This window comes from Cyclopterus lumpus, chromosome 22 (genome assembly GCF_009769545.1).
Source record: "Cyclopterus lumpus isolate fCycLum1 chromosome 22, fCycLum1.pri, whole genome shotgun sequence".
Lineage (NCBI taxonomy): Eukaryota > Metazoa > Chordata > Actinopteri > Perciformes > Cyclopteridae > Cyclopterus > Cyclopterus lumpus.
The window spans coordinates 8,519,705-8,545,679 of NC_046987.1; the positions used below are offsets into that span (position 1 = coordinate 8,519,705).

Genomic DNA, 25,975 nt, shown 5'->3' on the forward strand with positions numbered 1-25,975 from the left:
CAAGCGTTCCCTCGCTTTTCTGAGCACTGCAACTGAACGTGAGGGGAGGACCGAGGTTGGTGCAATGCGCAGAGGCAAATACGACTAAACTGCACTTATTTGAAACCTATTTGTGACACATTGAAAGCAAATGTAATCCACGGCAAAATACGTTCTCCTTGAAGCGTAACTCACAACTCAGTTTTGTTACCTTTAAGGAGACCCGGCTGGCAAACGCGCCTCTTGAACAGAAGGTACTCACTCAACAGTATTCCATGAATTATCCTTCGACATGTTTAGTAACCCGCTATATTTTATAAAGTTGTGAAACAAATGGTGTTGCTGCTTAATGTCCCATCATAATTGCCATGATGTATTCACGTACACTAATGAGGTCATCGGGTAATGAAAGTGAGTTATAACAGTAAGTAATAAGTAATAACAGTAATCGCTCATACATTGGAAAGTACTTTCCTTAAACGGCTTGTTGTCATATGACAAATATGTGGTGCCTGCATGATGTCTCTGCCATATACCATGTTCCATGTTGCAGCAAAATAAATATTTGGCCCAGAGTTGTCTGCTAGCTTAATCATCTGATTGTCTGTTGAATGAGTATCGAGAAGATTTATTGCGACCTGAACAATCAAACACAGTGAAGGCAGTGAAGCGGGTTGATGGGTACACGGCAGATGAATAAAGGAAAAGTCTGGTGATATACTACACTTTTATTTTTCACCAATAACCAACAAATATTTGTGCCATAGAGCTGTCCACGTCAATGAGCCACACTGTTGCACTGGGTGACAGGAAATGCAGTTTATTTTTAATTTAATCCCACATACACCATCCTGCTTTCACAAATAATAACTAGAGCTCCTAATGTGTACTAATCTGCCGCTGAACATATTGCCCAATAAATTCTCTATTTACTCTTGTTTGCATGTCTAGTTGCTTCAGGAATTGATTTTAAATGACTTGTTTTGAATGAATGGACTGTATGTCCTCAGTAGGAACATATAAATTAAACACACACAAGGCGGAAAAGTATGAGGAGACAAACTTATGCATTGTCGGCTCTGGTTTTAATTCATCATTATTGGCAATAATAAAGAAAGACAATAACATCAACGTCATCCTTTCATGCTTCGGATGACACATGTGGCGGGGTAGAGAATAGGGTATTGTTATTTTAAGCGTTACTGTTTAACATAGAATTTAAAAAGGATGATGTCAATATTTATGGTTTAGTGCAAACTTCCTGTGGATGGTTGGGAATTGATTTCACTTTTCCTCCTTTACAGGATAATCTCTGGTTTTAAGTAGATGAATTGGTCTTTTTTTGCTGAATGTTTTTACAGGATGAACTTCCTGAAAACATAATTATATTTTCACATAATTATATTTTCTTGAGCTGTGGTAACTTTGAAATAGTGTGTAATTGAACAGTACGTATAAAGTTGCGTAATGGCAGTGACACGATAATATAGATGCAGGATTTGAATAGTTTTTAAATTACATTTTAGAATAATTATGTCTTTTCACCTTTTCCAGCCATCACCTACACACCCAACTACAAGAAGGCCCCTCCTCCAGTCCCGCCCCGTACCACTTCCAAACCCCTCATCTCCATCACGGCCCAGAGCAGCACCGAGTCCACCCAGGACGCCTACCATGAGGGGAGGCTTCCTCATGGTGGGATGTGGGCCCCCGACGGCCTCAGCCTGGGGCTGAATCCATGCAGGGCTCTCTATAACTCCACCGACAGCCTGGACAGCGCCAAGGCTGTGACCATAGCCATGGAGGCAGCCGGCGTCATGGCTGGAAAAAGACACCCGTCCACAGACAGCCACAGCTCGGTGCTCACCTGCGACAAGGCCATCCTGGTGTCGAGGGCTGAGGAGTACTTGAAGACACCTCGATCCTCCATAGGGATACAGGTTAGTCTGGTCTCAGAGGGGGAATAATGAGGAGATCGACACATGGGATTCTTATAACTCAAACCTACGCACAGCTGCATAATAATACAGGATACTCAAACACAGACACGCGCATTCATTTTACTCAGAAACAATGTTCTCTTTTCAGCAGCCAAAAATAGTCATCTTACCTTATGCAATTCATCAATGAAGATTCAACTCATGCTGGAGCAGGTTGTAGTGAATGTAGTTCACTCCATTGTTCATTCACCCATTCTCCATTTACTACCTATTTTTCTTCCTCTCCAACCTCTCGCTCCCTCTCTCCTTCTCTCCCTTTCGCTCCCTTTTTCTCTTTGTCTCTGTCCACCTCCCACTCTGTGTGATCTTATCTGGGATGTGTCTGACTCATTCTCTGATACAAGCTGAGGTCCTGGTGTTGTTGATCTCCAGTCGCAGTCTAAAGGTTGCACAACAAAGGCTGAGGAATCACTGTCAGCTCACACCATCACCTCAGGGCCATTTATGGTATTTTATCAAAGCAGACTATCAAAGTTATTGTGTGAATTTGAGATTTTCAAAGCCATTGTTGTCATCTTCTCTTGCTCTGTGCATATTTAGTGGTCATTTTCCTGTTTATTTCTGTTTTCTTCTTGGTCCACATAAGTTCTCAGCCCCTAAACCATCTTTACAGCCATTATTTCCCCTCGTCCACGTTTACTTTCATTAATCTCTCCCTCGTATACTCAGCAATCAATGCTATTTACTCAAAGTCTAGGACAAAGTTAAACCTTTCAAAGAAAAATAATCACTTCATTAATCTTATAATGTAAGTGTTTGAATGTCGTTGGGCGATGTTCAAGTTTCTTGCCAAATTAAATCAAGCACACCTTTAAGAGTAATTGCTGTGTTTTTTTTCTTCTACTTCTTTTTTTCGAGGTGATATTAAGAAGAGATGGCTGGAGCGCGTAACACCCAAATTACACAGAAGCCTGTCAGACGTTGCCATCGGGGAGTCAACCAGCGAATAAATAATCCCTTCAAAGTCAATTGATACTGCTACACTCTCTGCGTTGTATCACATCCAAAGTTAGAGAATACCCAGCAGCAAGTTTTGCCGAGACATTACATTTCACTGTAATGTGTAAATGGGAGCAATTAAAAAAAATAGCCTCCAACACATTAGTTCTAGCAGCCTATTAAAATGATGTACTGTAATTTATATGAGAAACTTCCGCCGCAGATCTTTTGACTTTAACCAAAGTTACTACAACACAGAAAAATGTTTTTGTTAAAAATCAAAAACTACAGGGGGTATTACGGGTCCAGGAAATATTTGGAAATCTACATTTTATGTCTTAGTAATATTTTAATGGGCCCCCCTATTGGTCGCTAGATTCAAACTTTTATGCAGTTGCATTTGTATTCTGGCCGTCCTCATTAAGCTGTGAAAAGGATTTGTGTGTTGGGCCAAGTGTGACTAACATCTAACTGAAACTAAGATGGATATGTTTAAAATAATCCCAGAATAGAGCAAAAGAAAAAGCTTGTTTCTCACAACAGAGCCATTGTCAGTCATCACTCATACATGTCAAAATACAGTCAGAGTTAGGGGAGGAATCAGTCGAATGTAAAAGCAGGTTTCACCGTCCCCAGGTTCCAGTAATCACCTGCCTCGTGGAAACATCCTGATTCACTCACATGCAAAACGTGAGCTCATCTGGCATTCATTCATTTGCTCACTGTGGCCCCAAAGTGTTCACTCCCTGACTCGTGTATTGATTGTGTGACTTCCTCCCTCACTCACTCATTCGGTGTCTTAGTCGCCGCATCATTTACTCAATGAGCAGATGACTCTCTCCCTCACGCACATGCAGTACTTACAGTTTCCTGTTTCCATCCCAGGGATGATCAGGGCACCTGAGCACACTGTGGAGTGCTAATGTTACACAGCAGCACTGCAGCATGCACACCGCAGTGTCATGCTTCAGAGAACTTGAGATACACGCAGTGGTTGCGCCACCTTTCCAAAATCAACATGCACGCAGCTCTAATTCAATTAATTCGTTACCAACGGAGGAGAATACAAATCCAATGTATGCGAGTGGGTAAGATAACTATAGGGGACACTGTTTAGCCTCACCTTTTAGAGGAAGCAAACGTGAAGTAAAGGAAGGAGTAGGGAGCAAGTAAATGCATTTGTCCACATATGAGAGAAAGCGACAGAAAATTATATTGGCTTTAAAATGAGCTGCGGTGATGTGTGTTAAGTCCATAATCACTTTTAATTAAAAAGGCAGGTGCAGTAAATGTCCACATTTACAGAAACATCCAAGAGGGAAAAGAATGTAGAGTCGGCAGCTTTTACGTCATAGTTTGAGGGAGTTCACGTTGAGGACACTGAGTTCATATTTCTTAAGTGAATTTTGGCATTTTTATCAACCTCAATTTATTTAATTTTGACTTGTTTTATATCAACAAAAATAAATGTATTCATAGTTTATTTATTCTACACCAGACTTGGATGCATCACTTTATAGTTAGAGCTTTAAAAGAGCATTTTGAGAGAGCATGTTGGGAAATAATACTGAACTGGGCCAAATTTCCTAATCAATTTCCTAATCATTTCCTAGGATATTTTCTTAATATTTCTATTCTAATTCTAATTCAGAGTTAGTTAATTTAAATATAATTTGGTTAGTTGAGTTTATCAGCGGTTGTTGATTTTTAGAGACTTTCCTTGAGAGAACTGCTCCAATAAAATATGACAACTAAGTATTATTGAATTGCAACCTCAATAAATAACAAAATAAAAGTTGTTGGCTTTCTTTGTGTGTGGAGTGGGTGTAAGCTGCTCTCAATAACTACTATATTGTTGTTTGCCAGTTCCGATGACATGATAATCGCAGCAGGCAACTCCTGGTTCAAGTATTGATTTATCTATAATGCAGACAACTTCATCCTGACATTGACATAATATCACATGGCCAATCAGTCTGCTTCACCTACTGCTGTCAGTGTAATTAACCTCAATTAGCCTGCCACAGTATCGATTAGCTATTTCCTGTTTGACACCTCTATCTCGGAGAGGGTCAACATATCGTCCATACGGACGTGGCATTCTGACTTCCTGTTGTGCCTTACGGACCACTTTAAAGCTGCCAAATAAAGTTGAGACATGTTTGTGTTCTACAGTACTAATTGATGTATTTAAAGAAATTGTTTTATTTGGAGCCGTAATGACGTTGTTCAACGAAGGAAGTCAAAGCTTTTAACCTTAAACACAGGGAGATGTCACCAGGTGGTGTTTGTGTGTTTTGGATGAAAGGCACAGGGGCTCTGTTCAACTTTCTGCTGATGCTCACAGTTTCCACACCTGTGGTGAGGATGTGACTGTAATTACTGATGCAGTGTGTGTGTGTGTGTGTGTGTGTGTGTGTGTGTGTGTGTGTGTGTGTGTGCGTGTGTGTGTGTGTGTGTGTGTGCGTGTGTGTGCGTGTGTGTGTGCCTGTGCTTAGGTGTGTGTGCACAACAGCGTATCTCTATAGACCAACACCACGTTTTGTCCTCCTTCAGTCCTCATCCGTCACAGACATGCAACTCATTCTCTTTTCATGAGGTGGACTTTGCTCTGCTTCTAACACAAAGCGATGGAGGTCACCTCAGCAAGCCGCTCCACACACATTTCATCCCTGCTGATGCCATCAGCCAAACGGCCTGATGGCAAAATGACTCTCCAAAAATAGCACTCCCAATACTTTAACACTAACAGTATAGGGTTGACATTTCCTCACAACAGACGCATGCCTATTTTGAAGTGCCTTTGACTCACTCTCATAGTTATAATAGATTTGTTAATGCCAGACGATCTAAAGGCCTCATATGGATATTTGCAGCTGGCTCTTGCATTCATTCTGGTGGGGAAGGGAGAGATAATATTCTTATAGTACAGAAATATACTTTCTTTATCTTTTAGCCACTCGAGCAGCTCTTTGAGGCATTTCTTAGGCTCAGCGGTGCTAACTTTTGCTAATTAGCACCAAACACATCTGAGGCTGATGGGAATGTCATTAGAATTATATTATCGATTCATAAACCAAAATATTGGACAGCATCTTTACATCTCTCTCATTATCCGGTAAGGCTGGGCAATATATTGATAATACAGTATATCAATATCATGATACGAGACCAGATATTATCTTCGAGTTTGGATATTTTAATGTGGCATAAGTGTTGTCTTTTCCTGCTCTTAAAAGCTGGATTACAGTAAAGGTTTTTTTCTGTTCTTGCTTTCCTATTACTTGCCTTCACCCACTTACTCATTATATCCACATTAATGATTTATTATTGATAAATTATTTATAAAAATCTCATTTTGTAAATATTTTGTAAAAGCACGTGTGTCACCTCTACAATATCGTTGTGAGACCAATATTGACGCAATACCTGATTTTTTCTGAATCGCCCATATAGTATTCAACCACACTGTACAATCATATCACATCTTATTAAAAACCTCAATGGGTACTAAAGAAGAAATACTGAAATGACAATAAAAGGAAAAGTTTGTGACAGTAAGCCAGCAGAAAATTGTTAACGGTGGTCAAAGAGAGAAAGCAAAGGAAATGAATCAGGAAAGAGATGAACAAGTGGAGGAAGAAGGAAGAAGTGACCGATACAGATGGATAGAAAAGAAAAGAAAAGATAGATAGAAAAGTGTAGCAGAAATGGTGAGCACTGACAGGGTTTCCATAAAGTCTGTCAGACATGGGGCTCCAGGGAGCAGGTGGAGATAAAGAGGCTCTGGGCCTGGGCCCCTGGATCAGGATGGCAGCCATGCAGGAGCAGGCAGGATCATCATCCGTCATTCTTCCTTCCCATCCCATGATATCCACTTATGTTGCCCTATCTGTCAATGTGTGGTCGCTCAGCTGTGGATATTTGACATAGACCAATCCATACTATAGAATTTTAGGTACTGAGCCTTTTTCTTGGAGGTTTTTCCATCAATTGAACGGTTGCCTATTTACACATCCAGCAGACATGGAGCAACGTGAGCGTTCATTTAAAGTTGTGTTTCTGGCCACCTGATGAATGTAAAATCCCAAATTCACTCTCCTTTTGGTTTTGTTTGCTCTAAACCAACTTCTGGGCAACATATTCTGACTTTGATCACCAGCTGGTTCTCGAGGATGCTGATTAGAGTGGCGTGAGTGAGCCAAACCAGTAAGGTTGTGGGCTGTAAAACCAAACCAATGAGCTGAAAGAGGCTAAAAGATCTGAAGGTGAAGCTGAGGGCGAGGGTGATAATGTTTCACAACAATCATCTGTTCATGTGAACATATTAGTGGATATATTAGTCCTGCCGACTGGGGGTTTTGTGATTAGAGATTATCGCAAAGCAAAATAGTCTCTAGACCTTCATTTGTATGCTTCCTGTACTGTATGTTTGATGTTATAAACTGAATTTGAGCATTACACATGGTGGCATATGTGGTGTCTATGTTCCTCGCCGAACTTTAATAAGCCCAAATATTCCAAATAGTACAACTGTGAACATTTCTAAATACATTTAAAAGCTTTATTAGACATTGTGTGTTGTGCAATATAACATACAGCACATTCTCCTTTTTCTCCTTTTTTTGATTAACTTCCGCAACAAACCTAAGATCCACTGCAGGAAACTTCCTCTGTCTCGTTGCCTTTGCTGCCTCCATAAATCATACAGTGTTTACTTTCTGACAGGCTGTGTACAGTTAAGGTGCTCCGTCCGGTCCCAAACCAATAAACCTAGAAGCACTGGGGAATGGAAGCTCACATAATGAGAAGCACTGTTGGTTTGTATCATTTCTTCACATTAGGTGGAAGCAGCCACGGACTCTGAGTCAGAAAGCAAAGGTTTGCGGGAGTACCACTCTGTTGGGATCCAGGTGGAGGACAACAAGAAAGGGTGAGATGATGGTTCTGGGATTTTAAGCTCATTAGAAGACCTCTATCTTTGATGTTTGCTCGCTGCCATTATTTGCTATTGTGCTCTGTGTGTATGAATGTGTGTGTGTATTCGTCTTTGTCTTTCTACCTCAGACAAGGCAGGTTCAAACGCTCCAACAGTGTGACTGCAGCTGTGCAGGCCGACATGGAGCTGGAGGGCTTCCCCACCATGGAGGACAAGGGCCTGCAGTTTGGTGGGGGCTTCCAGCGTCACTCAGAGCCCAGCACGCCTACCCAGTACGGGGCGGTGCGAACCGTGCGCACCCAGGGGCTCTTCAGCTACCGCGAGGATTACCGAACCACCGCCGAACCCCCCAGCCCCAGGGAGACCACCAGCGAGACCAACTGGCAGCTGGAACCCCCCTCCCCACGGAAGAGCGCGGCCTCGTCGGCCGCGTCCGGCAGGGCATCGCCTTCCCTGAGGAGGGATGGGAGCTGGTTCATGCAACTGCTCCACACAGAGACCAAGAGGATTGAGGGCTGGTGTAAAGAGATGGAGGCAGAAGCTGAAGAGAATGACCTGTCAGAGGAGAGTGAGTGCTGTGCTGAAAGTTTCATATTTGTCTGTTTTGATGCTGCTTCTGTGCAGGTCGATTGAAAGATGGATTATATGCCTCCGCTTCGAGGTATCGGGTTTTCGGGTCGTCCGTCCATCATACGTACGTTCCACTGGTCCATTCTCGTGAACACAATATCTCAGGAATACCTCGAAGGAATTTCCTCAAATTTGGCATAAACATCCTCCTGAACTCAAGTTATTAGAATTGGGTGGTCAAAGGTCACTGGGACGTCACCTCCGTTTTATTCTCTTGAATGAGATATATGGAGAACACTGTCCACGAATTTCTTTAAATTGCACTCATGTTGAAATAATTAGAAGTTGGCGGTCAAATGTCATTATGACCTCACAAAACTATTTTTTTTTACCCTAACTAGTGTTCATATGTTAATTGTACACATTTCACACAAAGAAAAAGAATAAAGTGATGACATTGTGGCCATACATTGATGTAAACTGCAACATGACCGAGGCATACAACAGTGATTAGTTTTTAATTTTCTGCACTGTATGTTTTGATATGTTGCGTGTGTTTCAGCCCTAGGTAAAATCCGAAGTGCAGTGGGAAGCGCTCAGCTGCTTATGTCCCAGAAATTCCAGCAATTCTACTGGCTGTGTCAGCAAAACCTGGTAAGAAACCCATCAAAAAGTGTGTGTGTGTGTGTGTGTGTGTGTGTGTGCGTGTGCGTGCGTGCGTGCGTGCGTGCGTGCGTGCGTGCGTGCGTGCGTGCGTGCGTGCGTGCGTGTGTCCTTCATTACTGTATGTCAAGGTACTTATGTGATCACAGCTGATGACACTTATATATTATCATCATATCACACGTTCTGTCGATAACAACAGGTGTCATACACACCTAATGACACACGATCATGGACAATTAGGGGCAGTAAGTCTTTATGCATCCCTACATAAAGTATGTGTGATCATCAATGAATGGTAAAGCATACAGCAAAGAAAAAAGGGTGGAAAGAAGCTTTAAAAAGGAATAAATGTCAGAGAAACAAACCAGCTGCCTTTTTCTTTATTCAAACCATCCATCCATCCATCCATTTTCAATACCGCTTATCCTCATTAGGGTCGCGGGGGCACTGGAGCCTATCCCAGCTGACATAGGGCGAAGGCAGGGGACACCCTGGACAGGCCGCCAGTCCATCGAGGGCACATGTAGGGACATACAACCATTCACTCTCACATTCACACCTATGGGCAATTTAGAGATCAATTAACCTGCAGCATGTCTTTGGACTGTGGGAGGAAGCCGGAGAGCCCGGAGAGAACCCACGCTGCCACGGGGAGAACATGCAAACTCCACACAGAAGGACTGCTCCGACCGGGAATCGAACCCGCGGCCCTCTTGCTGTGAGGCGACAGTGCTAGCCACTACACCACCGTGCAGCCCCGTTTATTTTTGCCATATTGCTACGTATGAAGCATTTCTCAGTCTTTGTAGAAAAGATAGATTTAGCTATTTTCATGGCAATGGAGAAAAACTTAGCATTCAAGTCCCATGATGCTCAAATCCAGTCTCCTAGCCCTTTCGTAAGCTAAACATAAAAATGTAAAAGATGAGGCTCCTTTCAACTTTTTTCATATATGCATAAATCAGAAAAACATCACATCTGAATTTTAAGTGAGCAATAAAAAAATGAGTATGCCGACGCTGCAAAGTGAACAAAGCAAACGAGTCCAAAAACACTGGCTGCACTATGAAATTAACTTTTGTCATAAGAAACAGTTCCACACTCCTTCATATGTCCTCGCAGCCTTTTGTTCTCCAACCTTTAATCCACGTTTAATGCTAACAAACTGAATCAGAGCTCCCTGAATATCACTGACTGAATGGGGAAAGCTACAACCCTGACAATAGCTATCTAGCACATTTATATATGACCAGGAGGTTTTGAGATGAGCAATCCGTGAGCATGGATGTCTGGAGTGATGCAGCTTTGTCCTGAGAAGAGAAGAACAGCTGAGCCCAACCTGGGTTTAAAAAGACCTGCGTATCCAGCCATTCGTGAATCCAGTGCAGGAACACACACAGGCTCAGGGATTTCCGCCTCATATCTTTCTTGCACTGTTCACAACTCGTTTTATTGATCCGCGCAAGTACCCAATATTTCAAACAAAGTTGGCGAGGAGTAATGAGAGAAAGTGTTGCTTGTTTTGCAAAGTGCAGCAGAAACCGCTCATTCGGGGGGAGAAGGAATCACAAAGGGATTAAATAGAGTGAACCAGCCTTTTAGACCAAGTCACGTACTTCGTCCCGCTGAAGGACACTCACTGTCTTATGCAGGTTTACATAGCACATTTCTTTTAAAAAGATGCAGCATTTCTCCACATGACAAAATGCACATATGTTCCTATTTAATGCAATGTTTCCTTCACACTTCAGCTTAGTGTGTCCCTCAAGCTTAAAGGGACGTCTAATTTCTCTCTGCCTGGATCAACTTTCTTAAAACTTGATTTTAAAAAATGCTCTAAACGCGAGACAAACAGTGTTCTTCTCTGGGAGGAGATCCAGGATTAAATGCACACACTTCCACAGCCGGGGCTTAAAACTCACTGACTCACTCCTAAATCTGCCAGCTCTGGATATTTGAAGCCTATTCTGAGACAGTTTGCAGAGCATCACAAGTGCAGGGGTCAGAATAAAGCTGATGAAGTGCTGAGGCCCCTCGGTAATTACAGATAACAGGAATGTGCTCTGTTCCCTGCTTACCTTGATGATGGAGTGATTCTGGAGTAATTTTGATTCATTATTTTCTGTAGAAAAGAGAATAATACTAATCTCATAATGTTATGACAATATCAAAGTGAAACGCTGGCTTTCCATTGGATTATTATGCAAGGCTAGAGGATTTGAGTCAGATCATAAGAGATTTTTTTTAAATACCTGTAAAGTTACTGACAACTTTAACTTCAGTATCACTGACACAATACTGATGCAGAATTTGTCAAAAGTCATCTGATTCAGTGATTTGTAACATATGGAAATCGCTGAATTAAAAGTCTGCTTTTCTTTCACATTTTCAGCTTGTTTATTGTGAAGCATTTAGCTTTCATAGGATCACAGCATCTTGCATTTCTTTGATATAGTTTTTGTTACAACAGTGTAGTAGTACGACAGAACATCATGCTGGAAAAACCACTCATAAATTATCTAAAAAATAAAAATAATGGAATAACTCACAGGTAAATGTAGGAAATAGCAGGCGGTCTAATCTAAATGTCATGAGATTCGTGAGTGCGAGTCCCGGAATGTCTCTGGGGTTATCGAGTCGACACGTCCCATCATAGCTTAAATTGCAGAATCGGATGACTTGAGACAGATTGGAAAGAAATCAAAAACTGGAAGAGTAGGTTTATCGGCAAAGAATAAATATGTGCAACCACTTTCATGCTAGTTGTAAGCCACTGAGCTATTACCGTTATGTCTTTCCTTCCTATAGAGATAATCCCTTAGACATTATTCATTTTTATAATACGGGTAGATGAAAGCAAGCATTCTGATTGGTTGAGAGTGACATCACTGCCTGCGCAGCACCTCGGTGCAAACTCTTTCTAATGCTGGGTTGGAAGCAAGAGAAATCATGGCAGTGAGTGGACATGAATCCGAAAGCTCCCTTCAAAGCTATACTGGGCACCAAATCTCAATGAAAGACAGCGTTGGAGTGATAATAATAATAATAATTATAATAATTATAATAATAATTATAATAATAATTATTGAGATGGTGCGAGATCTAGCTAGGCTAACAAATGTGATGTTCCCAATGCTGTTTGTCTGTTGCATAGCAACAGACCCACACACAAGGACGATTTTCTCTAGGCTTCTGAAATGCGATACACAACGTTTGGTGGCTACAACTATTTTGTGCTGAAAGGCAGCTTACTATTTACTTACTATTTATTATGTCGCTGGCAACCGTATTATACAAGCAATAAGGTCCTCGAGGCAGGACTGTATCGTCAATAATGTCCTGTTGTTCAAGGGTTTGCCGGCCCGATGCATAGCAACACCCTTGAACAGGACAATACAGTACTGCCTCGAGTACCTTATTGCTTAATTGAAGTACAATTACAAATACGATTAGTTTATAATCAAAGCATGTGTACATGAACAATATACAGTATTGTGAGTATTTTTAGTTTATGCCATAAACTAAAAATACCCAACTAAAGCCAATCCCAAGGGCTGAAAGGTTTTATTGATGAACGCATGAACAGCTTTATAAAAAATGGTTTCCTCAGTGCTCCGTTGTTTTAATGATTAAATGTCCACCAAAAACAAACCCATGATGTGATATTATCAGCAAAATGTGTCAACGGTTCTGATTAAATTAAACAGTGTTGTCTAGTCTGTCAGGGAGTGGGCTCTGTCCAGTTAAACCATATTTCCAATTTAATGTTTACATTTGTATTTTGATAGATAGCAACTATTGCACAGTTTTAATATTTAATGAGATATGTAGTGGGGGAATTTGGCGAGGGAAGCCCATATCTCAAATATGTTGGATTACAAATGCTTACACCTGACCTTGTTGTAAACTTTGTGACCCATAAACGTTGTTACATAAAACGACTTGGTTAAGTTACATAGGTGGGTGTAGATTTGTATGGTAACATTCATAGTCATTCATAGTCCTAGGTCACATTCAATGTTTAGTTACTCTGATTGGTTACGAATCATCGTAAAGAAACAGCTTGTGTGCTGTCTTTCCGAGCATTTCTGTTCATATGCAAGCAGCAATGATGAATATTAAACATGTTGAGCAGATGGGACTACATAAAAAGCCCAAACCTAACAGAAAAAAAAGTTAGACTCAAATTACCTAAAACAACCAATTAAGTATTAGCACAGAATCTCACGACTCAACAAAACCTGCAGCAACTGCAGGCTGGTTGCAGAGACAATGAGTCAATCGGATGTTTCTTTCATATCAGGAATTAACTGATGAAAAGGACTGAACGGACAAAGGCTGATTATTATTTCTGAGCTCATTCATGGTAATAAGACAGGATTGGTCTCCATCACAAGTTGTTATCCCTCATTTCAGACAAAATCCCCAAAACTGGCATTCATGCCTGTTTTGATGAGTCTGATAAGGACATCTAGTGGATGTAAGCTGAAGTACAATAGCTAGTGTGGTTATGACTCTTTTGTATGCATATATGTATGTAGAGTTAAGTGTGAATCTCTGTATAAGCAACCTTATTATCTGGAATACAGGCACTGAACCAACAATGTGGCTCTTCACTTAACGTCTCCACAGACATTCATGTTTTCTTTACCCCTCTTCCCTCGTAGGACCCCAGTGCCATGCCGCGGCCCACCTCTCAGGACCTGGCTGGGTTCTGGGACCTACTGCAGCTCTCCATCGATGACGTCACCATGAAGTTTGACCAGCTGCAGCAGATCAAGAACAACAACTGGAGGCCCTTGGACAGCCCGGAGAAGAAGGTGAGGGATCGCCTCGGCACTGTCATCAACTCTTTTTCGTATCCCATATATTTGTATTTTTTATAGATTTACTGAACCACACACAATGCAATAGCTAGAGTGCACACTTCTAAATTCTCTAAGCAAGTTATACCAACTTAATACAAAATAATAATAACAATAATAATACAGGTATTATTGTTGATATATTTGTATGTGTTATAGTTGTGAAAGGGTATTGTGTTTTGGAAAAAAAACATTCCCCCCCCCCCCCCCCCCCCCCCATATATTTTCTTACTAAAGTACAGAAAGAAAGAATGTACGGTTATTTGTCTTTGTGACAGAATTAATGAAATGTGTGTATTATTCCCAGCCTGCACTGGTTTACAACACACCATACGTTCAAAGGACCAGAGTACAGTTTGCACATTGTCAAATGATAAAGTCCAGAAATAGAATACAAGCTAAAGCATCTTTCAGTCAAATATTCACATCATCATTGAATACAACACAATTCATAAATCACTGACGTAATTAATTTCTATGTAGAACAGGAACCATCTGAAGAAGAAGTTCTCATTAAATAATCTATTTTGTCTTCTTTTGCAGACTCCTGAGACAAATTTGGCAAAACCTTAAGCACACACATTTATTTGTGATACAGATCAAAACATGCCAGCAGGGCTGCATAAAAATCTTGAACGCTGCATTTGTACTTCATCACGCTAAGTTCCTTGTAGGCGTAAACCTACTTGGCTATTAAAAGTTTCTGATTCTGATTCTGTAGTCCACAGTAAATTGCTGAAGTACTATTCCTCTCTTTTTCCTAAAGCCACTAGCTCCTGTACCAAAGAAGACAATTCGACAAAGGAGCTTGGTGACAAGGGAGAAATCCCTGGACCTCCCAGACAGGGGTCGGCAGGAGGCCCGTCGGAGGCTCATGGCGGCCAAGCGGGCCAACTCCTTCCGGCAGAACTCAGCCTCGGAGCGGGCAGACAGCATCGAGATCTATATTCCCGAGGCTCAGACTAGACTTTGAGAAGATAGGGTCCAGGGTTGATGCGTCTCCCTGCTCCCACGTTCAAACGACTTTAAAACTAGCCTTTTTTCTAGACTGCTACTCTCTGTACTCTTCCTTTATCCATCTGTTGTCTGATCTCGATAGCCATCCTCAGCGCCCATCGCCAACACCATTGGTCTGCAGGATGAGCCGAGCCTCTTCTCCCATTGCCAGAATAAGTGTTAGCAGATATGTATGTCTGACATGGGTTGGTTGGGGTTCTCCTTGGTTTGCTGGTGATCATGATACCCAGCCTACAAGCTCTCTCATCCAATTTCCTGGATGGGGTACGCCCGTAGTTTTTCAGCATTTGCAAAGTGCCATTTAAAAAGTGCAGCTTTGAAAACCTACCAGCAACCAGGCCTTTGAGCTAAAAAGAGTAAATGAGAGAAACTATATTTATTTAAAGTTGTGCGAAAATGGTCAACGTCAGAAACCCTCCAGTATCTTTCAATAATTTAAGGTTACATTATGACTCTTTTTGTTGTCTTTATGGGATAAATGTTAATTACAAGCAAAATATCACAAAATTGTTGTAAGTTCAAAAACTTTGAAAAGTGCCAATGCTTGAAATACCTCAACTATGTGCATGTGGCACTGATCACCCATTCAAGGTTATTCAGGCAGCCCTTATAAGCTCTGGACTGGTCAGTGTTGAAAAATGCAGCTTTCTACTCAATCTGGTTGTAGTCAAACGTTTTTTCTTGGTCTGGATTGGTGGAAGAATGACATCTGTCAGCTCATTTACATGCACATTTCACACAACTTTCCCATATATCTCATGTTCCTGTTCCATTTACTTGAAGCTGAAAACATGCAAGTCTTGTGCCAACATTTTCACCATGTCAATGCAGTAGAAAAAAAACGATAAAGGGTTGTGTAACTCCTTAGATCAAAATGTGTAGACAAATGCACTTGTGCACTTATTACAATTCTCTCTATTTCCAAGGGAAATGTACATAACCAAGTTCACAATAGTACTGTTGTATTTTTGAATTGTGAGCGGGAAGAATATTCACGGTGTACATTTTCTTCCCTCATGTCCACTTCTTGCCTGCCCCTCTCTATTGCTTTTGACAGACTTAGATATGGTGCATATATACCGTGGCTCAATCTCACACACACACACACACACACACACACACACAAAACCATGCTGCTGTTTTCATCTAATAAACTTCTCTCAGGCCCTTTTAAGTAGCGCCCTCAGCCACAGTTAATGAGGAGTGATAGGACAACTGCCAAAACATAATCAAAGTATCCACATACTGGTTTCATTAATCCAAGAAATGATTTGTAATCTTCATATTTCTTGAAAAGTTCTGTGTTGTTGAAAGTCTCCTGTAGCAGTGTTTTGACTTTGTTCACTCCCTCTAGGAAAGGCTGGTAAATAATTAAACTAAAGTAGGGCAAAGTTATTCCAGAGGGATGCAGGCAGCACGTCCCAAATAACAAAAACTCTGCAAGTCTGTTGAAAGGAAATACATGAGGGATAAGATATTAGCTCTCTGTGGCTATGCCGAGCAGGGTGTGACATTTTGTCATAACATGATCTGGTTAGCGAGACATTATCATTTGCCTTTGAATCCTATGACGATGTTGAGATGTGCCAATTGCACCGGCTCTTCAGAAGTTTAGCTTTCTGATAACATCGGTGTTTAACGCAAAGTGGAGGTTTCTACATTCAATAAAAATGGGTTTACCACACAAATAACTTCCGTAGATGTGTTGTCATAAAATACTGACACACACAGCCAGCCAGGTGTAAGTGTTACCGAGCTAACTGAACCCACTGACAAAACATTAGCTTGTTAATATATAGCAAGAGATTGAGGAGTTCAAATAGTTGACATGACCTAACGCTGGATCAAAATGTCTTTTAATCATGATTAAACACACCTCAAACTACATAACGGTATGCTAATAGCATGCAGGCTAAATGACCATTAGCTTAATCAGATATTTTAAACTTCTTCAAAACTGTATGAATACAGCGAACTGTGAAACTCATATTTCTGATTTTAATTACTAAGTGCTTGCTAGCACAATCAGTACAGGTTTTTACGGTGAAACTTGATTTAGCCCAAATGACTAATTTAAAAGAAGTCGGTAGATACTACAAATTTAGAAATGACTTAACACACAGACTTAGCGATGGATTTATGAAGAGCTGGTGCAACCCAATCATGGCACGTGCTGTGAAAGTGAAAAAGCTAAAGTTATGGGGCATTGTATAAGAGTCTATGGGGGTGAACTTACACAAAGGAATAAAATACTTTTTGCTAACTGATCTTGAGCGAAAGCTAAAATGCTGCTGCTCAGAAACATCAGAAACATGAACATCAGACTTAATTGCATTGCCAACGTCATATTCAAATTACTGACATAAAAAGTAGATTGGTAAACATTTTTGGGTAATCAACCAACAAAACGGTGCTGCTTTTTATTTAACAAATACAGTAGGCTACTAAAGAAACAATCAATGCAACAAAATGCGCTGTCAGACGATGAATACGTCACATAAAAATCTATTTTTATGACTTTTTGGTTGAGTAATTGTGCTTGTGTTCATTATGGGACGTTTATCATATGGCAGTAACTAAAAGTACATTTGATGCATGTTGTTGTTGTTGTAGTGCAGTGCTGACACATTCAGAAAAGAGAGGGACCCTTTTTTGTTAATACCACACCACAGCATATAATTTACTTTTTTGTGCCAAATGTTTTATCCATATGCAGGGGTCTTATGGAATTAACCTCAACCCACCGTGACTTCAAGTATAGATGTCTTTTACTTTCATTTGTTTCCAACCTTTCACTGGATCAGAATGCATGAGACATGGTTTAGTTTACATAAAGTTGTGTAGCAGAGCTCAGACAATACTTTTCAGAGCGCTAAGACGTATACTCAGTCCTACAAATCACCAAGTAACCAAAGTCAGCGGTGACGGCGTTTCACACATGCAGTGCAATACTTCAATTAAAGAGTGGGCTTTTAATAGCCCAAGGCTCAATGTTAGATGACACTTTTCTTTAAAAGCACACCCATCTATAATTCTGCTGTTTTTTCTTCATCGCAGTGACAGGGACCTTTAACAGTATGACAGTGGGTTTCTGGGAAGCGTCTGGGTGTGTGATGCCAGGCAGTTGGCAGAGCAGAGACGTTCCCCTGCTGTTGCCACAGCGGCAGGCAGACGGGAAAGAGACAGACTCGGCCTGACATATGCTGGCTTAGAGGAGACGAGAGCTCCGCGCTGAGCCCCAAACTGCTGGTGCTGTACGCCGTTGTGTAGCTGCAAGGCTGTTCTGTGACGATCGCTCGGCGCTGTGCTGGGTATTTTTCAGCCTGCCTTTGACTAAGCAAAGCAGCTTATGTAAGATTTGGGGTCCTTGGTGAGATCAAGCAAACAGCCTCCAAGGCCCTTCAAAGCTTGTGTTGATAAATGTATTGCTGAATTGTGGCCTGTACTGGAGAACTTAAGCATCAGCGGCAGACGTATTTCTATCAATCTGTGCTCAGCTAGTTCCACTAAACGCTGTCTTTGAAACAACAGAGGGGTTTCTCCTTTATGCAAATTGATCAGGGCTGTGAAATAAATGATGTATTCTCCACCTTGGTTTCAGTTTAAAACATATATATATATATATATCTTGCTCCTCCAAGAGGCATTCACATAATTGCAATGAGACTCGACCATTTCAAGTTGTGGAATCAGTTTTAGACGTCACAAGGGAGCGGAAAATGTTGAACAGGGTTTGTGCTATAGAGACACAGGCTTTAGTAAATGTACTGCTACAGTGAGCGGTAATAACTGAGCTTGTAGAAAGCATACATTTAGTTTGAGTACCATTCCCTTTTGGAAAAAAAATTAAATATTTCCTAGGTACACTGGGCCATTGTCAGCTGGGGCAAGTCTCCCTTGTCTCCTAGTGAAAATATTTTCAATTTCTGACAAGTTTCTAACCTTTTCAGTCATATTTTTGTCCAAATAGGTATGAACCCACATGAACAGCTGTGACCTTGTCTTTCCTTGAAACTTGTTTTGGTTGGCGTTTTATGTACGATCCCTCTGGTGGACGTGCGCTTGTGTGGCGTGCACGTGAGCACTGGAGGAATAAAACGTGACTGTGATTCAACTGTGGTGAAATTAGGGTAATTTAACAGCTAGTCGCCCACCAAAACCTTGAATACCCCCAAGGGCAGGAAAAAGTGCACCAGTGTCACATTTAATGTCATGAGGGCAGCAATTAACTACAAGTGCCATCTTTTTCTGAATTATCTAGCATACTGTAAAATCATCACTTCTACACAGCCACACTATCCCTCATCAGTTTTCGTGTCAGCAAACCATTCCTGCCATCAACTTCCTCTCCCCGTTTCCAATCACATCTTTCTATTATTTTATCTCTTAACTCGACATCCGTGGCCTCACCGCTGGTTCGACTGTCTGCTTTTAACTCTAGAACCCTTGATGTGAAATATTTCAGAGGGGACTTTTTTTCGTAACCATGCCGTGAAGACTCACTGAAACAGACTCATACAACACTTCCTTGAACTTGGAATGTGAAACCACTCTATAATTACTAGATACAATTTAAAAAGGTAGTCGTTTAGCTAAAACTATTTTCATCTCTTGTATATCATATCTATAGTGACGATGAATATAATGCCAAATATTCATTATTTGTAAAGAAATATATATAGATATATGAATATATAATATATGCTTAATTGAAACATGACTATTTTCTGCGTTTGCTCATGTTTTTGTTGTCATTTCTTTGTTATGGTTGTTTTAAAAGCTTATATGATGGCATGCGAAATACTGATTTTGAATGTAGGCTTATTTTATTCATTTTAGAGAGTTAAAAATGATGCCACTGTCCAACTGGCATGTTTTTATGTATTTATTTAAGTCAATCACATTTCAGTGCAAGATGCCGTATCATTGGGTTATTTTGTTGTATTATTTGAGAAGTTTGCAAACACATATGCATTTATCTCTATTCTTTCCTAGCTGAGCTATTGAAAGACTTTTGCCTCTTTGAGTAGTTTGATCATTGCTGAAGTCATCCAGTGTAAATAGTTCTGCAATTAAATTTTTGAAGAAAATGTTTGGAAAAATGTGTCTGTGTGGTGCCTCTTTACTTTTAACTGAACTTAGTAAACTTAGTAGTGCATTCACTGTTGTGCCAATTATAGGGAAAATGTTAAAATGTGTGAAATAATGTGCATAAAACATATTCTATATTGTCAGACACCAAACTACATGATTCAGCCATTAGATGATTGTCCAAATACCCACTATAAGAGTATTTGTCTGCCACACCAATTATGCAATGCTGCCAATTAAACCAACCGTAATCAGATTAACATTAAAATAGCATGTATGCTCAGACTGTCTGTTGTCGTCATAACATACATTGTCAAAGACTATATCCACAACCAGCTCGCCACACGTCTTGAACTGTAACAACATTTTCATGTGCATCTTCTGTAAGAATTCAGATTTTAATTGCAGTGGTGTGTCTTAATTCATATCTCCTCACAGCCTATTTGTGTGTGCTATAAATAAATCAGATGGTTTTCATATATTGCCCTGGCTCTGACAATGGGAAACAAACTGCAGAACACAGCCAATTAACATATGTTAATATATGTTAATGTAATAAAAACATATCATTCCATTCATTAACTCGGGTTAGGTCATTATAAACTTCATAGAACTCAACCCATTGCCCTCTCGTAAACTATTTCAAATTTACAAGGCAAGATCCCCCTCTGTTGGACAAAGAATGAAACTCATTGGTTGTTCAGTTGTTACTGTTGGATTTCACAGCACACATTTCTTCCTTCATTACCAAAAAAAGATATATCTAGATTTTATTGTGCTTAAATAATTGATCAGATGCTGTGATTATCATTCATCTCAAAGCAGTTATATGAAAGGAAGCTGCTGCTGCTGTACTTTCTACCATTTTTTCCAAGAGGTTTAATTAGTTATGACCAGCAAGTGAGTGATGTCCTCAAGACTTTTATACAGTGCTGAGAGATATTCAGCGACTTGAAGGACTGGGAAACCTTATCAGCATATAACGATTGTTGTATTTGTTGTGGGAAGTGAAGTGCTGTAGCTGGTATACCTCAAATCTTGTCAGTGGAAAGCAAATCAGAAACATTGCAGGTACTACTGTCCCTCTGATAACTGACTGAGAAGCATATGGTAGCCTTTCTATCGTGTGCGTGCGTGTGTGTGTGTGCGTGTGTGTGTGTGTGTGTGTGTGCGTGCGTGTGCGTGTGAGTGTGTGTGTGTGTGTGTGTGTGTGTGTGTGTGTGTGGAATCAGTCGTTGAACCACCAAGCACATCACATCAAGGTGGCCCTAGGCTCCACCAGCCTCCTGCATGTCGTCCTTGTGTCTCTGTGGGTTTCCTCCAGCAGTGCTGTGGTTATCTTTCTGTGTGAATGGGTGTTATCATTATGGCAACCTGCTTTTTGCTCAGTGCGGGTAAACTGCATTGTCTCCTGCAACTCTCCTACATAAAGTTTGGAAATGTGATGGGAATGTTGATATGCAGTGTAAAGCGCTTTGAGTGGTCGGAAGACTAGGAATGCTCTATATAAGACCATTTATAATTAACCACTTCAGTTCATCTTTATTTGTTGTATTGCATATTTTTTTGCATATGTGAACTACATTTATTATATGTAAAACATATAACCATATGCATATGTGTTATTTACTGTGTGTGGTGCATGCATGGGTAACATTATGTTTGATCTCACGCCATAATCAATCCACACTGTATGCGTATAACTAAGGGAGCTAGGACATAACCAATAGGATGGGGTGCTGGAGCGGCATTGACCAATGGGATATCCGGAAGCTTAAAGAGGGCGTCACTTCCTGTTTCAGGGGTCATATGACTCAGTTGTAGTGGTGCGATGTGAATGTTCCTGTTGTAAACCTATGACATAAACACACGGAGACACCGGGACACCGTGTTCAGAATCCGCTTTGTACGGTATGTAGACAAAGATGTCCGCGCACCAGTTCGTGGTGAGAAACGACTCCACCGAAGACCGGACGACTGACAGGCCGTTAGCTTGAGTCGGCTAACGTTACACGTTTTTTGTCGTGGCTGTTTATGTTTGTCCTAACTTTGCAGCGCAGTTACTGGAGGTGGAGGTGGACTGTGACTGTTTTTAAAAAGGCCTTGAACACAGATAACTTATTAGGTTGTACTTTGTGTCGAAGCCGTTATCTTGTGTTACACGTTCTCAACTCACCGGTTTCAGGTCCAGACTCAAACTAAATACAAGTTGTAATTTACTTTTTTTTTTTTTTTAATTAATTTTTTTATTTATAAGTTTTTATTTAGGCGTGTAACTTAAAAGGAACCATGGCTCCTTAAAGGTACACGTTTTTTAATGTGTTTTTAGTGAATGATTCCTTGTCTTGTTTTTCCTTCAGCAGTTTCCAGTTGTTTCGTCAGAAGCATCACACACACCATGCACCTCCCAGCCCCTTCTTACAGTCCCACCTGTAGCTGAGCCTCTCCTCGGCCTGAGCTCCAGTACTCCCCCTCGCACAACATGGATCCTGAGCAGCGGCCCAGCGCGGACTACTTTTCTTGGGGCTACCGTCTTCAGCTTATTGGTCTGGGCTTTGGCTTCTATGCGGGAGCATTCCTCCTGTCCCACCTCCTGTCTGTGGCCCTGTCCCGCACCTACAGCAACCTCATAGCCAAGGAGAAGGTTTTCTGGAACCTCGCAGCGACGCGGGGGGTGTTCGGCATCCAGAGCACAGTGGTCGGTCTCCGGGCCCTGACAGAGGACTCCGCGTTGGCCAGGGACCGAGTGAGGGGTCAAGAAGACTGGTCGTGGTTCAATGTCCTCACAGCCACTGGCTTCTTTGCGTTTGAGAATGTAGCGCTTCACGCCTCCAGTGTGGTGTTTCGCTCATTTGACCTCCCACTGGCCACGCACCATTTCTTCGCCCTATCGGGGTTTGCGTCGGTGGTGTTTTGGGATTCCTCGGGCCACTTCCTGTCGATGGTCACGCTGCTGCTGGAGATGAGCACGCCGTTCACCTGTATATCCTGGATGTTCCTCAAGGTATTGTGCCCTTTTTGTTGAGTTAAACTGGCACATGGCTTCTATCTGATGCTGCTGGTTGATTGAATTTGTTTCCCTCCTACATGTTCTTGTCAACTACCAAAGGAATAACTGGAAATGTCGCAAGGTTCTAGTTCGTTTTTGGTCTTGTGCACCTAATGATTGTGCAGAGGTGACATTCTTCGAAAGAGGAAGTTCTATAAAAAGGATTGAGCCTGTAGCTACATGTTCTCTGTTCCTCCTGTTTGCAGATGTGACTCAAGTACACACAAGTTACAAGGATGTTAATTGTATGTTTAAAAAAAAAAATATATATATATATATATATATATATATATATATACATACATACATACATAATGTCCCAATTCCTGACATAATTTCACGTCTCCATCTTTCTTCCGACAGGCTGGCTGGGCAAACACCCTGTTTTGGAGAGCCAACCAGTGGGTGATGATCCACTTATTCCACTGTCGCATGGTGCTCACCTACTACATGTGGTGGGTGTCCTTGGCCCACTGGGCCGAGCTCAGCACCCATGTGGCCCTTGTCCCACTCCTGCTCTTCTTCACTGGCCTCACTCTGCTCACGTTTATCATCAACCCCATCTGGACGCACAAGAAGACCATGCAGTTGCTCAATCCCGTGGACTGGAACTTTGGCAACAAGCCCACCCCCGTAAGCGGTGCCATGGAGGGTCAGTCTGCAGTTTCTTTTAAACCCCACGCCAGCTAAGGGGTACTGAGGAAGTCTCAAAGATGCCTTTTTTCTTTTTCTTTTAATGAATGTTTTAAGTTACTTTTAGAGTGATAGTGGTACGTTAGGTGTTTATTCTTTTACTAAATGTTTGTATACACGCGTTCCTTGAGCAATAAGTGAACTTCACTATTCAAAAAAAAGCCCTAACGGGAAGATTGTGTCAGGTTTTTATCTCTAACGTTGACCACTTTCCCTCAGGCCTAATCTACAGATTGGTTTATTTGTTAACTTTTTTTTTAGATCTAGTTAGCTTATCTTTTAATAGGTTTGGTTGTGTAAGGCAGTGGAAAGGAACCCATTTTACCAATTATGTGTTTGGTTATGTATTCACAATAGAAAAAACACGAGAACAAATTCAAAACACTCTACACTTACAGTATTTAAAGATGTATATCCTGTAATACTTGAGGAGGTGTGTGTACGTACATGCATACATACATACATACAGCTGCTTTTGGTCTGTTGCTATTGATGGCGAAGTGCAGTTGATTTACTTTATCAAGTAAAAGAAGCCTGGTAACATGTTAAACTCTCTCTCAGTAGACAACCCAGTCATCAAGTCACAGTGTGACCGTTTGTCATATACAGCTCTAGTGGTGCTTTTACAACAGACATCTTTGTTCAGCGGGAAAAATTGGATTAAGTTAAAAGAATTAGGTTCTATCGGTTAGTCATTGAAGCTATTGCATACTAAGTGGATAATTGGATCAGTCCACTCGTGAGTCACATTGGTGTTTTTGGACTGAATCCTCTCAGCAGAGGGGAATGTTTATCGTAGTCATGAAAGAAAATGCCTTGAACAGAATCGTCTTTATTTGTGGAAGAATGGGCAGGACTGGTCCACTGCATAAAGGCTCTTTTGTCCAAAATAGACATGCAATGTGGCATAGCTGAAGCAGTTTACTGACTGAACCAAGGAATTTGTTGACCATTATGCTTTCTTTTTTTTTGGAGTTACTGTACGAGTCAAATTCCCTTTTTATTTCTACCTCTGCAACATCAAAACTTACATAACACTTCCCCTTGTGTTTTTCACAATGGCATCATTGTGCTGAAGCCATGGCATTGTGTGTTGGGTTTGTCCTTTTTGTTTTAATGTCTGGTATCGGAAGGTTTGGTTTAGTTATCACTCTGCTACAGACTGTCTGATCTTTTACAGTTTCTCACAATCAGTGTTTTGGCTTTATCAACATTGTTGCTCGTTTGTCATATGTATACGGCCTAGAATTTCTGTTTGAGGAAATTTCTTCCATTCATATTAATCTAATGTAACAGTATCTCAAGGATGTAAACCAACACTTTTTTTATTGGGGCCTGAGAGTAGACTGAAAGTATTAAAGTTTGAAGCAAATGTATTTATAACAGTTAATAGTATTTTTCTGGTTCTTTAATAAACAACTGTTTGTCCACTATTTTTACTAAAAAAGACTAATAAAAGAGTTTGATTTTCACTTTGCATTTCATTTGTAATGGCAGCATTTACATTATGGGATGGGTGGAGAACTCTAAGATCTAAGGTTTAACATTTGGGTTGGGAAGTGCTTTAATGAGTCACAGAATATAATCTTTCTCATACAGTATTGTGTCATGTGTTTTGTTCAGGCGGTGCGATAGGGCATCTGCCTGTAGGTGGCAGAATAAGAATAAGAGTAATTAAGTGGTGGTGCACTAGGTTTTATTTTTTCACCTGACATCCATGAGTTTGACATGTTTTTACAGTCCCAATTATATTGCCCCTAAAAGACCAGCACTCACTCACTTTTCTAACAGGTTGTTACAAAGTATACAAGTTGGTTTCATTTCAAATTATATCGTTAACAATACTCAAGTAATGATATGAAATCTTAACATGGCTTTGTTTTCATGCAGTTTAGAAGAAAACAATTGTTTCTCCAATTGCAAATGGTGTGGAGAAGTTCAAGTGGAAAAGTGTGACCCTTTGACCTCAAGCAGTCTTTAGTTATATTTTAGACTATTCTAAAAGTTATTCTTGTGAAATGTTTAGTGTGTAGTCTGTAAACTGCTATTCTGCCTGCAAGTAATTCTTTGAACTGCAGGGTGCATTTAGCTATGCCTTCTTTTTACTCGAACAAGTAATTTCACCTAATGTTTAGGCTGAATAATTAGACACTAGTTCAATACAGTG

The 25,975-nt window shown here is 40.8% G+C and overlaps 2 protein-coding genes across 3 annotated transcripts in view; both read left to right on the forward strand.

The window, feature by feature from the left end:
* dlgap2a (discs, large (Drosophila) homolog-associated protein 2a) overlaps window positions 1–15,269 on the forward strand; it is a 138,840-nt gene extending 123,571 nt beyond the window's left edge. The window contains exons 8-13 of the mRNA XM_034563478.1: window positions 1,534–1,919; window positions 7,763–7,851; window positions 7,986–8,425; window positions 8,990–9,081; window positions 13,761–13,934; window positions 14,725–15,269. Of these exons, the coding sequence (XP_034419369.1) occupies window positions 1,534–1,919; window positions 7,763–7,851; window positions 7,986–8,425; window positions 8,990–9,081; window positions 13,761–13,934; window positions 14,725–14,931 (1,388 nt within the window). The 3' untranslated portion in view covers window positions 14,932–15,269. The remainder of the gene's footprint in view (window positions 1–1,533; window positions 1,920–7,762; window positions 7,852–7,985; window positions 8,426–8,989; window positions 9,082–13,760; window positions 13,935–14,724) is intronic.
* A 6,595-nt stretch (window positions 15,270–21,864) lies between these two features.
* Window positions 21,865–25,280, forward strand: cln8 (CLN8 transmembrane ER and ERGIC protein). 2 transcript variants are annotated; one of them, XM_034525525.1, is made up of 3 exons: window positions 21,865–21,977; window positions 22,427–23,070; window positions 23,479–25,280. In XM_034525525.1, the coding sequence occupies exons 2-3, from the start codon at window positions 22,549–22,551 to the stop codon at window positions 23,803–23,805; spliced, it is 849 nt and encodes a 282-aa protein (XP_034381416.1). In that variant the 5' UTR covers window positions 21,865–21,977; window positions 22,427–22,548; the 3' UTR covers window positions 23,806–25,280. The 2 variants fall into 2 exon arrangements, with proteins under 2 accessions (XP_034381416.1, XP_034381415.1); XM_034525524.1 differs by having other exon boundaries at window positions 22,430–23,070.
* The last annotated feature ends 695 nt before the right edge of the window (window positions 25,281–25,975 follow it).